Source organism: Anopheles coustani, chromosome 2 (assembly GCF_943734705.1).
Source record: "Anopheles coustani chromosome 2, idAnoCousDA_361_x.2, whole genome shotgun sequence".
Taxonomy (NCBI): domain Eukaryota; kingdom Metazoa; phylum Arthropoda; class Insecta; order Diptera; family Culicidae; genus Anopheles; species Anopheles coustani.
The window spans coordinates 39565979-39578222 of record NC_071289.1 but is presented as its reverse complement, the minus strand read 5'-3'; the positions used below and the strand labels follow the sequence as shown (position 1 = coordinate 39578222).

At 45.3% G+C, this 12244-nt stretch overlaps 2 protein-coding genes across 2 annotated transcripts; one reads left to right on the top strand and one right to left on the bottom strand.

The window, feature by feature from the left end:
- Positions 1-3513: 3513 nt before the first annotated feature.
- LOC131267053 (guanine nucleotide exchange factor subunit Rich) lies at positions 3514-9929 on the top strand. Its single transcript, XM_058269805.1, has 13 exons — positions 3514-3776; positions 3852-4127; positions 4194-4374; positions 4453-4586; positions 4666-5031; positions 5112-5321; positions 5394-5550; positions 5614-5762; positions 5838-6006; positions 6455-6588; positions 6664-7335; positions 7408-8237; positions 8314-9929. Exons 1-13 carry the CDS (start codon positions 3642-3644, stop codon positions 9797-9799), a joined length of 4899 nt encoding a protein of 1632 aa, XP_058125788.1. The 5' UTR covers positions 3514-3641; the 3' UTR covers positions 9800-9929.
- Positions 9930-10080: 151 nt separating this feature from the next.
- On the bottom strand, positions 10081-11478 carry LOC131267054 (EP300-interacting inhibitor of differentiation 3). Its single transcript, XM_058269806.1, has 5 exons — positions 11349-11478; positions 11054-11283; positions 10712-10981; positions 10394-10636; positions 10081-10317 (listed from the first exon to the last, which is right to left on the bottom strand). The coding sequence occupies exons 1-5, from the start codon at positions 11440-11442 to the stop codon at positions 10234-10236; spliced, it is 921 nt and encodes a 306-aa protein (XP_058125789.1). The 5' UTR covers positions 11443-11478; the 3' UTR covers positions 10081-10233.
- Between the last annotated feature and the right edge of the window lie 766 nt (positions 11479-12244).

Below are 12244 nucleotides of genomic sequence, written 5' to 3'. Positions count from 1 at the left end.
TAAATAGTCGATCTAGAGATTTCCTGACTGGTCGATCTAAAGAGAGAAAAATTCCTGGAACCTATTTTTTACCAAGAAATACAGTAGAATGTCCATTATTCGAGTTGTTCTACCCAACCAAACCCATTTCATCAGGACCAGACCATTTTTACCGAATTCTGAATCGGATTCTGGGGATTCAGATTAGGATACACAATTTTCAGACCGATATTGATTACCCCTACATAGGTTTGAGAGGGACGAAAGTATCTTGAGATATTAAATATAAATCATCAAACGAGAGGGGGCATTGGGGCAATACTCTCCAGAACAATCGCATCCAACTCTGCTGCCATTCATACAACGGTCGCCATCGATTGCACAAGGGGGTACATCTTAGATTTCCCAACAAGCAAAAGGAGACCACTTTCCGGAGTAGGGCAGGTATTTTCGCACAGTTTTGGTTAACACCGCCAGCTATCAATGGTTGATAGTGTGGAGAAATCCACCAGTACTACTTAAAGGATCTCATCTTGTTCCTTCCATATAACGGCCCCGAGCAATCACCTCGAAAGGTAAATCGCCGAGTCCCCCAGGGTTAACGGGGCACCACTTTCCGGAGTGTAAGAGGATATTTCTGCTCTGTTTGTAGTTCCCCCCGCCAATTACCATTGGTTGATAATGTGGTGCCACAATCAAGAACAGAAAGGGACCCAACTACAGCGAGATGTGTAGATACTATTAGTTCTTTTCGTACAGCCATTACCACCAATTGTCCTCATTTACGCGCGCGTGTCTCAAAACTATGTAGACTCATTCATTCTATTAAGTTAAATTACAACATTTACTAAATACATTGCAAGCACAGCATCAGACTACCCGCTTTACGAATACGGCGCATAGGCGTTTGAACTCCCTAAGATTTCACGCTTGTTTAATCTCTCTCGGCATCCTGTTGTACCATTGTACTCCTTTGCAAAACAACGAATTTCGGGCGTTTCCAGACCTTAGCCGGGAAGTCTTGGCTCACCGGCATTAGGACTGTGAGTCCTAACTACTATCCTTTCCCCCAAATACGCTGTTACGAGGCGTTTCAAAATTTTGTACACAAAGACCACAGTTCCAAAGGAACACTATCCACTGCTTGGACTGTTCCAACTGTTTCTTGGATTGGGATTCGGATTTGGGGATTTGGTTTACCCACCACTACGAAGGAAGCTGCGCGCCAAACTTTGTGCAACAAGCTTGGAAAACCATCTAATTTCTCTATAACTTTTTAGTGGCTTGGCCAATTTTAGCGCCAGACCCCTCAAATGAAAGGTTTTTTGAAGACTGTAACTCTGTGCAACAAAGACTCTTCCGTAATTCTTAGTTTATGAAATTCTGAGGCGTAGGTGCAGAAACCTTGGTTGGTATTTTCTGCTGAAATAACTATTTTGAGAATAACTTTACAATTGCTGATCCGATTTGTACATGTGACCCCTTAAATGAAAGGTCTGTTCAAGATACACAACTTTGTCTTACAATAGATCCATTCATATTTTCTAGTTTTTGAGAAAACTAATTGTGTGGAAAAGAGACAGCAATCCACCGGGATCAAGGTTGATAAACCTCGATTACGGAAACGCAAAAAATTGCCAATTTGTTAATAACTATTGATTCTCTTAACCGATTTTCACGATTGACCCCTCAAATAAAAAGTTTTTTCAAGACGCGCAACTGCGTTGTAGGTAGATGTTACCGTACTCTCTTGTTTTTGATAAAAAACACACCTGGAATGTTTTCGCCCGAGGGGGCGAAAAGGTAAATCAGGTTGATTGTCAATTTAGGTTAAAAAAGCCAATTCTCGCTTGTTACACGCTTTCCAGACTGCACCGTCGCGTAACGCGACGTCGCCTGACAGGCGCAGAACTCCATGCAAAAAAAACCTAGCGCGATTCGCGCGAATCGCGCAAGGTTTTTTTTATATGGAGTTCAGCTCCTGTCAGGCGACGTCGCGCTGTAGTGTGGACCACGAGTTAGCTCTTTAACCGATTTCCACAAATGACCCCTCAAATGAAAGGTCTTGTCAAGACGCGTAATTTTGTCTCAAGGAACATATTACATTTTGTCCATCTTTTCTAGTTATTCTACCAGCTCACGTCGAGAGAAAAGAGGAAATTTCCTCTCGCGGAGACCAAATTTGGTCACGTACACATTTGCATTTGTTGCACCAACACATGCGCGCCGCGTGTACAGACACAACGTGTCGCCCGAACCGGTTTACCGATTCAGCGTTTAGAGGTCATTTGCTAGAACAAATTCTGAATAAGATTGTTGATTTTTGAAACATTTTCGTCCGCTTTTGAAGCTGTGGGGAGCCCAGAACGAGGTTGACCTCTGTTTCACTTGGCCATCTCACAAAATCGCCGAAAACACTAAAACCGTTACAATGAAAAAATTCTCAAAGACTAGCGGATGCACTCACAGAAATTAAACTTTGCATACTGATCAAGAACATGTTAAGCTTTAAAAAAAAAAAAGATTGAACCCGATCCCCTTTTCCCCCTCTTCTCCCTACAACCCGATTCCCGTTACTTTTGGGTCCCCCCACGTATCAGCCATGTCTGAGGCGCTATTTGTGAAGAATGTTATCAGAACCTCAAACATGTTCGTTCCGCGATAAAGTACCCGCCGAGGAAGTGCGGAAAAACATCAAAACGACTTGCTTCACTGTTTCAGTGACCCACGATGGATTCAATTTGAATGATAACGCTGTCATAATTGTTTTTAAAACATAATAAATGCTACTCTTCTTGGAAAGAACTCGGGTAAATCAGTTAGTCTGCATATTCCCAAATAGGACTAAATTGGTCGTGTTGTTTGAATACAATTAGAAGAATAATGTCAACTATATTGATATTCCTACATAAATCATTCATTGAATTAAACACATGATATGAAAAATCGGCATTAGATGAGCATGTATGATATGACGGATTGGGATTCGGATTCGAAGATCCGGATCTCAGAATGGATTTGAATCGAAAGATTCGAATCCCTGTAGGGATTCAGTTTTCCCATCACTAAACTGAAAGCAGAAGTCTAGGAGCAGAGCAAAGCACTAGTCAAAGAGGTGGTGTCTATAGTGCTAACTTTTTGACAGCTCTTAATTTTGACAATCGTCGGGAAAGTTTGCTTCATTTGACGTTGATAATCACACATTTAAATCGGATAAATTAAGTTTAGTGCTTAAGAAATTGAATATCTTCATAAGTAGTAAGATGGGAGAGTATTTCGTTTAAATATAATGCGTTGCTGCAGTAGTGGTGGTTTTTATAAAAGAAGCTCACCAAATGGAACATGTACGTCATCTTGCGATTGACAACAGATATGATAGCAGGTTACTACAACCCTGAAATTGTGTTGTTGTCATTTCTACATTTTCATTTCGTTTGTGATTATCGAGACGAATGAAAAATTGTATCGTTTTGTAGCTCTCGTGGAAATTCCCGTGCTCCACGAGAATCGCTTGTCCGATGTCGATAAGAAACAAGTGCAGTGTTTTACGTTATCTGCGCTACCCCCCACACTAGGATACGGGGGCTCGATCGTCGTAGTCCTCGTAGTTTTGTATGCCCCCGTAGTTTTGTGTGTCCCCGCAATCAGCTTCCACTTCTAGGATGTACTTCTCTATTGGATGGCCGCGGGTGCTCAATAGTGGGCCACACGGCAACATTCAGAAGGTGGTATGCGATCGCGTAAAGATTCTGTTTGCGGTGCTTACGGATGATGCGATTGCCATTTGGTACTCGAAGGTATGCATAGGTGGAGGTGGAGTAAAAGGAGCTTGGTGACCCATTTATCTAACCGTATTTCGATTCGCTTTCTAGCCCTGCGTACCGATAACATCCAAAATTAGGAGTGCAGAATGTCTATCAAAGTACGGAGCTAACACGAACGTGGAATGGAAACCGGACTCAAGTATGCTGCTGGTGGTAACCAGAGGCACCGAGCACGGCGATGGCACGTTGTTTATGTACACGCTGATCGTGAACGATACTCCAAAGGGTGTCTACAATCAGAATGATTCTCCGTTTGCCAACCTGCGCAGGGACAGTGCCGAGCTGTTCCTGAAGGAAGCTATTCCTTGTTTGAAACTATCTCTGGTAGGAGGAGGAAAAGTGTGGAGGTTTTGCCAACTTTGTGTTACTAACTGTTGCCTTCAATTGCAGACGCACCGGATATGCCTGTACGTTCCGATTTGCTGCGTGTCCTGTATTAATGTGAATCAAATTGTTATTGCCACCCAAGAGGGCCGTATAGTTCGTTTAAACTGGGAGGGTGTAGAGGAACGTGACTATGCACTCGACCTGAAGCGAATCCCATTTAGTATTAACCAGCAAGTAAGCTATGGTAAGAGCATTTCAGTTTGAGTATATCATAATTTCGATGCATCCGGCATCTGATTCTATTACATTCTCCATCTCGCAGCCGTCCCTATTTTGGAGAAAAATGTATATGTTGCATCGATAGATTACTCCCCACTTTTGTGCGGGTTCGGTATAACGTTGAGCGATGGCCGAGCCGCATTTCTCACCGCAAACAATACAAAGTTTGATCCAAACGTAAGTGGCTTTACATTACAATCGATTACAACGGTAAATTAATGATCACTCTCACTTGATGATCCCAATAAATCATTAGCAAGTACAAGGAATCTGGTGCCAAAACGTGGATGATGCGACGTGTACCGTCATCAATCACAAGTACCGCCTGATAGCGTTCGGGCGGAAGAATTCGCAAACGAATATGTACGTCATCGATGACCTAACCGGTGGGCTGGAACTGTCGCATCGGTTGTCGCTGAGTGCAAAAGACTTTCCCGGTTCACCGGGTTACGTGCGCGATATGAAATGGACCCCGGACGGTTGCGCTATCATTGTGGCTTGGGCTAACGGTGGAATATCGCTGTGGAGCACGTTCGGTTCTCTTCTGCTCTGCTCACTCGCCTGGGACTATGGGCTCCATGTGGATCTGGCTAAAAACGATCCTTTCAATGTGATCAGCATGGTATGTATTCCGACCAGCTTGGTGGGAAGTTCCTGTTGTGAATTTGGACAACACACTTTTGATTGTTTGTTTATTTGCAGGACTGGTCCACTGAAGGATACCAGTTGCTAATGGTACGCAAAACGAACGAAAAAGTTCCTTCCCCGACGAGCATGGAAAAAGATGAAAAACCCGTTGGGAATGCGTCGGATGCTACTGGCGAAACATTACACGAAGAACAATATTTACAGAACACTGTACTGGTGCAATTGGACTTTGTTAAGAGTATTTTAACCATCAACCCTTGCATGGTATGTTAAGTGCACAAACCACAAACCTATATTCATAGAATGATAAAAATATTGTATTTTCATTATTTACAGAGCAACAATTCGTTTTTGCTTCTCCAAGGGGACGATAAACTTTACATAAACCATGGTGATGTGTTGCAGAACATTTATCCCTCCCTCAAAGCAACCTATGATTCCACCAACGAAAATGATTCTTCATATTCGGGAAAAACGGATGATTTCAACAAGGGTAAGCGATAGCTGTGTACGAATGGGCTTCCTTGTTCCTACAATCCTACATGATTTTTTTTAGATCCCGCATACATAGCATCCGGTGAACCAGATCCCGTGAACGTTAACGGTGATAGTTATCTGAAGTTCAACAGTGTGCTATCGGAAAGCAAACATTGGGTCGTTCTGAATCTTCCTACCGCTTACATCTCTTCCAATTGGCCTATAAGGGTAAGGAAGCTTAGTAGTATTTTTTAGTTAAACAAACTTCCTTACAAGATTTTTTCTAACGATACGTATTAACAGTACAGTGCAATTGATCACTCCGGAACCAATGTTGCCGTGGCTGGACGCACTGGTGTGGCTCTATACGCCTTCAATACTCGGAAATGGAAACTCTTCGGTAATGAAACTCAGGAGAAAGATTTTGTCATTACTGGTGGTTTGCTGTGGTGGAAAGAATTCATCATAATGGGTAAGTTTTACTTATGACTTCAATCCAAAGAGCAGTCATTTTGACCGCTACTACACTTTCGTTTTTGCAAAACTGGCTCTCGAAAATGGTTAAATATTCTTTTGAAAAAATTGAAGCTTTTGTTTAAAATCAACGTTTCATTGAAGGAAAAAATCAGATTTTGCCGTTCAACCATTTCCGAGTTCAAAATTTTACACTCTTTTACTTCGTCAGTTTTGAAGACGTTTCTACCAAAACCGTAAAAAGATAGTCCGGTAGATAGTCCATAGAATATCCTATGTTCATAATTTTTATTTACAATACAAACAACCAACCCTAACCAACCTGCATTAGTTTAGACCATGAAAATTGTGACTCGGGCAAAACTGTCGAAGGTTTAATGACTTTATCATGAAATACAATTGGTAATAATATAGCTAATTATCTTGTGTCTGTGTCTGTATTGTAGGTTGTTACTCACTAATAGGCTTTCACGATGAGTTACGGATTTACTCAAAAGAAACCAAATTGGATAACCGATTTGCGGTAATTACGAAGAGTGCCAGTCCGGTGATGTTGATAAATCTTTTCCGCGATCAATTGGTAAGACGGACACCGTTACTGTTGCTTTAAGAATTATTTGCTAATCTTATTAACGGGTTTTTTTTCGATGGCTAGGTTGTCTTCACTTCCGATGGACATGTGTCAGTGTTTGCCCTAAAACAAACTGAGGAAGCGTACGATGGAAATGATCAGCACCGGGTAGAACTGGTCAAGATGCACATCTACGACATCAAGAATGTATGCATACACCCAGCGTGCGTCATTTCGGTGCTCATGACGAGCCTGAAGCACGAGGGCATCGGTTCCGGTAGTATGATGAAACAGAGCAACAGCAGCTACGAGAATTCACTCTCGGAAACGCTGATCATGAACGTCTCAGGACGTGTGTTGATGGTACAGACGGATCACCATCATCATCATCATCACCACGGCAGCGGCGGTGTCAATAGTCAGCTTACGTCCACCTGCCTGGCCTCGTCGGTCGAGTGCATCTGGGTGTCGGAGTCGAGCAAGACGCACATTAAAGAATCTCTGTGGCTGTACTGCGGCGGGTATGGTATGCGCGTTTGGCTCCCGGTGTTCCCGCGCACCGGTGAGACCGGTTCGCGCAGCCTGCGTCATACGTTCATGAGCAAACGAATTATGTTGTCGTTCACGCTGAAGATCTACCCGCTGGTGATATTGTTCGAGGACGCAATCATACTCGGGGCGGAAAACGACACACTGCTCTATACAAGCGATCCGACGGTTTACTTTTCGTTGCCGTACAATGCACTCAAACGGACGGTAGGGAACCGGCTAGAAGGTGTTTCAAAGTAGATTGTTTTAACGTTTTGGTTGTTTATGTTTTCATTTTAGAGCCAAGTATACCTGCATCAAATACTCCGTCAACTCATACGCCGCAATCTCGGCTACAACGCGTGGGAAATTGCACGATGCTGCACCGATCTTCCCTACTTTCCACATTCCCTGGAACTGCTTCTGCACGAGGTGCTCGAGGAGGAGGCGACCAGCAAGGAGCCGATCCCGGATGCGTTGCTCCCGAGCGTACTCGAATTCATTCAGGAGTTTCCGGTCTATCTGCAAACGGTGGTGCAGTGCGCCCGCAAAACGGAGATCGCCCTCTGGCCGTACCTGTTCTCGAGCGCTGGCAAACCGAAGGAACTGTTCCAAAAGTGTATGGCCGCGAGGCAACTGCACACAGCCGCCAGCTACTTGATCATCCTGCAGAATCTTGAACCATCGTCGGTCAGCCGGCAGTACGCGACACTGCTGCTGGACACCGCGCTCGAGCTGCGCGATTGGCCGCTCGCCAAGGACCTGGTGCGGTTTCTGCGCGCCATCGATCCGAACGATGTTGAGTCACCTCGGTCGTCGTACGTTTTTGGCAACAAGTTTGGTGGGCTGATCGCGGCCGGACCGCCAACACCGAACGCCGAGGACCTCAGTCTCATCCTGGGTAGCAGCATGGCGAGGGGTCGTAGCTTTTCGACCACCGTTCCGTACCCGAAACCGACCGACGGTGCCGCCACGGTAGTGAACAAGGAGAAGAACATAATGTTCAACTCGCCGGCACCGGCGGTGGCGCTGCAGCAGGGAGGCTCCGGGCTGAGCGCGAACAATGAATCGGCGGTGAACGGGCAAGTGCTGCGAAGGAAGAAAAGTGTGCCAAATACACAGAAGGAGCGGTAAGTTTTTCAGTACCTGGTTTTATCCATGGAACTTTTCTGTTTGACTATACCATATTTCTTATTTTTATTCTAGTGATTCGTCATCTGCCGAAGAGTTCTTCATCGATGTGGTACTCCAGCGTCATGCACGACGTTTTCTGCAGCTGCGCAAGCTAGAGGACCTTGGCTACATGAGCGCTACGCTGGACTTCCATCTCGTTGGTTGGCTGAACCGCGAGAAAGATCGTGCTGCAAGGATCGAGGATTTTGTGACTGCTCTCAAAAACCTGCACGACGAGCTCGATTGGCCAAAGCCATGCCTCGATTTGACGCTGCTAGTGAATCCACTAAGTCCACCGCCAACGCATCCGGAATCGTCACCATCGCCGTCCTCGAATCAATCGAACAAATCGCCCCTCTCGGAGCTCGCAACCCGCCGTACGGTCGATTCGGGGTACAACAGTCTATCGTTCGTGCGACCGGGCGATGGTACAGTTTCGGGAACCGTGACTGGTGCGTTGCAGGAACACCCGGCGTCGAAAGAAGCCAAACAACTATCGGCGCAACAGGACAAGGAGCAGGTTAACGGCGCGTCGATCGTAGACGAATCTTCGACAGCCGAGGCAAACCTCATGCCACTGAACGACGCGGCCAGCGTAAGGTCTGAAACCGCGCAACCGAACTGGCCGGACGATATGCCAACGGTTTGCGGGACCAGTGGTGGCCCCATGGCCAGCCTGACGCTTGGTGATCAAAGCTTCAACCAGGCGCTGGAGAAAAACATTTCCAAGCAGAGCAAAACGAACCGCCGCAAGGAGCACAAGCTCGAAATTCGGATGCGCTATCTGCTGCAGATTTTCACCGAAGCGAACTGCTACGAGTTTTCGCTTCTCCTTTCCGTCCTCCTGCTCGACGTGGCGTCCGTTGGTCGGATAACGAATGCAGCAATACGCTCGAAGTCGCTGGTAGTGTGCCGCCAGCTGCGCAACGGACTGAAAGACATGACGCGCTGGAGTTTTAACGAATGTCTCGCCTATCGGCCGTTTATGATCGCCTTGCAGCCACAGCTGGCCGTGTTGGATAAGTTTGTCATACAGCAGGAATCGATACCGTCGCTCATACACCCGACCGGGGCCGCCGCTGCCCTATCGCCACTCGCCACGGTCAACCACATGCATTCCTACCGGCATGGTACAGATTCGATGGGTAGCGGCGGTGGTCCGGTGGGCGGAGGGCCAAGTGCCATTGGTGATCCTCGCGGATCGGGACAGCACGACCGAGAGCTGGGTAAAGCCTGTGCCGGTACGAGCCTACATGGAAGCGTTCAGCGCCAGAACTCTGGTACTCTCCCGGGTGGGACTGGCAGCAGTCTGGCCGGCACGAGCCAGCGTAGTAACGTCCAGCGCGATATACAAGGACCGAGGTACACCATGCCACCGCATACTTTCGCCCGGTCGGTATCGGACCTGGAGGTTGCCAATATAAGGAAGATCGCGCAAGGAAAACCTGTGGCAGATAACCGCTCGGTTGCTTCCGCTGTTATTACGGAAGAACCGGAAAGAACATGCAGTGTCATGTAAAATGTAGCAGAATGGGGGATGGTCAAACGGGAACATACGACCGTAAAGTGGCAAACCAGGATGGTTTATGTATTGGTCTGTGGAGCAGATTTAATTTAATATACTAATAGCCCAATTTAAAGTATCGTAGATATAATCATTGTTACTGATACCGGGTTCCGTCCGCCGACGGTGCTATTTGAAATTCTCGTACTGTTTTTTCGTACTAACTAGGGAAAATTAACTTAAATAAAAGACAACCTGCTTTACACCGGGTGTCATCCACATATGGTAGTCATAGACTAAATCACATTTTAAAATTTTTGAACTGGATGGTTTTTCTTTTCTTCATTTGATGACAAACTGATACATGTTTCCCTTACCGTTACTTATTTTAACAAAGAACGATTATGTGTTATTTGTACATGCGGCATGGCGGTTTTGGTTGTCCTAAATCACTGTCCAGCGTTGCTTTCATCGAGCATGTCTCGATCGATGGTCAGGAGGGGCCTTGTTAAGCGGTATTGCTTGATTGCATTCTGAGAGACAGTAACATAAAATAAAAAGTTCCGTAAAGTATTACGCAGACAATGGACGAACAATAAAAAGTCCTACCTTCCATTGTGTCCAGTTTAGCGACAGAATAGCTTGAATATTATCATCGCTGCTCTTGCTTTGCTTCTTCTCGAGGTCGGTGGTGGGTCGGGCACGTAAGACGTTTCCGACCGTTTCCAAAGCGACGGCACCATCGCGAATAAGAAAAGAGATCTGAAATGCAGTATCCACAGTGCACATGTAGTCAGTCGGGTCCGTCACAAGCTCGAAGTATGGAATGGATGAGCCTCTTTCTTCGTAGATCTGAGAAACAGAAATCGTGAGCGTAAAATATGTGATGTGTTTGAAGTTGCCAAATATGTTTGGACTGAATGTTACGTTTTTCAATTGCTCCATTATGTCTTGCAGTTTTCGTGCATCCGCCTCCTCTTGGTTTAGCTTATGAACCGTTTCCGGTTTGCGGGCTTCTCCCAGCTCTTGGCGTTGTCGTCGGCGACGTTCTTTCACTACTTTTTCCATCGGAACCGACTGAAAATTAAATGTACCGAGAAGGCAGGGGGAATGTTTCGACATGCGGAAGGCTGTTATTCCTCCCTCGCCGATCGCTTCCCATCCTTCCTGGCTATCGGTGCTACCGACATAGGTCATCTGCAAGGTAAAGAAATAATTTAATACTAAGGGTCGGGGATCGTGATGAACTCATCCTCACAGAAGACCTACTATGGCGGCAGCGAATTCTTCATCGCAGAACTGAGAGCTTTCGTTCTGTTGTAGAGCAGCTCCAACCAGGTCGTGGCTCATTTTTACGACCTGAACGTTCATACACACTTCGGACGCATTATCCATCCGCTCATGTTCTATGCCCTGCTGCATGAGACTGTTGGTTTGCATGAGAATCGACGAAACGCCCTGAAATATGTCGATGGCTTTCTGGGTTTGCGTCCTCAGGGCTGGGGGCAAAATTAGTCATGATAATGGATACCAATCGATCAGGTTTTGTTTCCGCAGTATTTACCTAAGTCATGCCCTTGATCTATCAGCTCCTGGTAACGTTTTCGACGCTCCAACGAGTTCATCGTTCGCCTGTTTGATGCTGTGGTCTGCTGCATGATGGAATTCAAATTAAACTGATGCTGTTTTGTTGATGTTTAGTTTAGTTTTGTGTCGGCAGAATTGTGATTAGGAAGATCCAAAGATTCGATCTCTTGACGGATTCTAAAGGATTGGATCAGATTTGATTTGCTTGGGATGTGAATCAGGTTTGATTTGTTTGGGATCGATTTTATTCGATTCAGACTTTGATAAAATCGGCAAGCTACGATGTGCACGCATAATATGGTGGGTTAAGATTCGGATTCTGATATCTGGATCTCACAACGGATTTAAACTCAAAGATTCGAATCTCTGTAGGGATTTGATTTACCCACCACTAGTTCAGTTTATCCCGCCTTTTTTGTTATCATTTTCCATTTAGCAGAAGCGAGGTGTCTATATAAAACGTTTCACAATGGGCAAAGTACAGTCTTTCCCCGACTAACGCGAATAATGCGTGCCGGAGGCATTCGCGTAAGTCGAGTTTTCGCGTAAGTCGAGTTCCGCTTGACACTTGGTTTATACCTGGTGTTAAGAGATCGAGTATTTAATATCATCATTCAAAACATATTCAAAATAATACGAATACGTTAAGTTCCTCTTTTTATTAAGTTTATTCGAATTGTATTCTATACCAAATTCATTGTTAATATTTTTTAATTTACAAAGTTATAACAAAATTGTCCAACGTCAACTGTTTTGCAGTTTTTTTTTTGTCATACGTCATTGTTTACGTCATAAACTCAATGAACTGTCAAAATTTGAACATTCGCGTAAGTCGAATTCGCGTAACTCGAGTGTCGCGTAACTCGGGGAAAG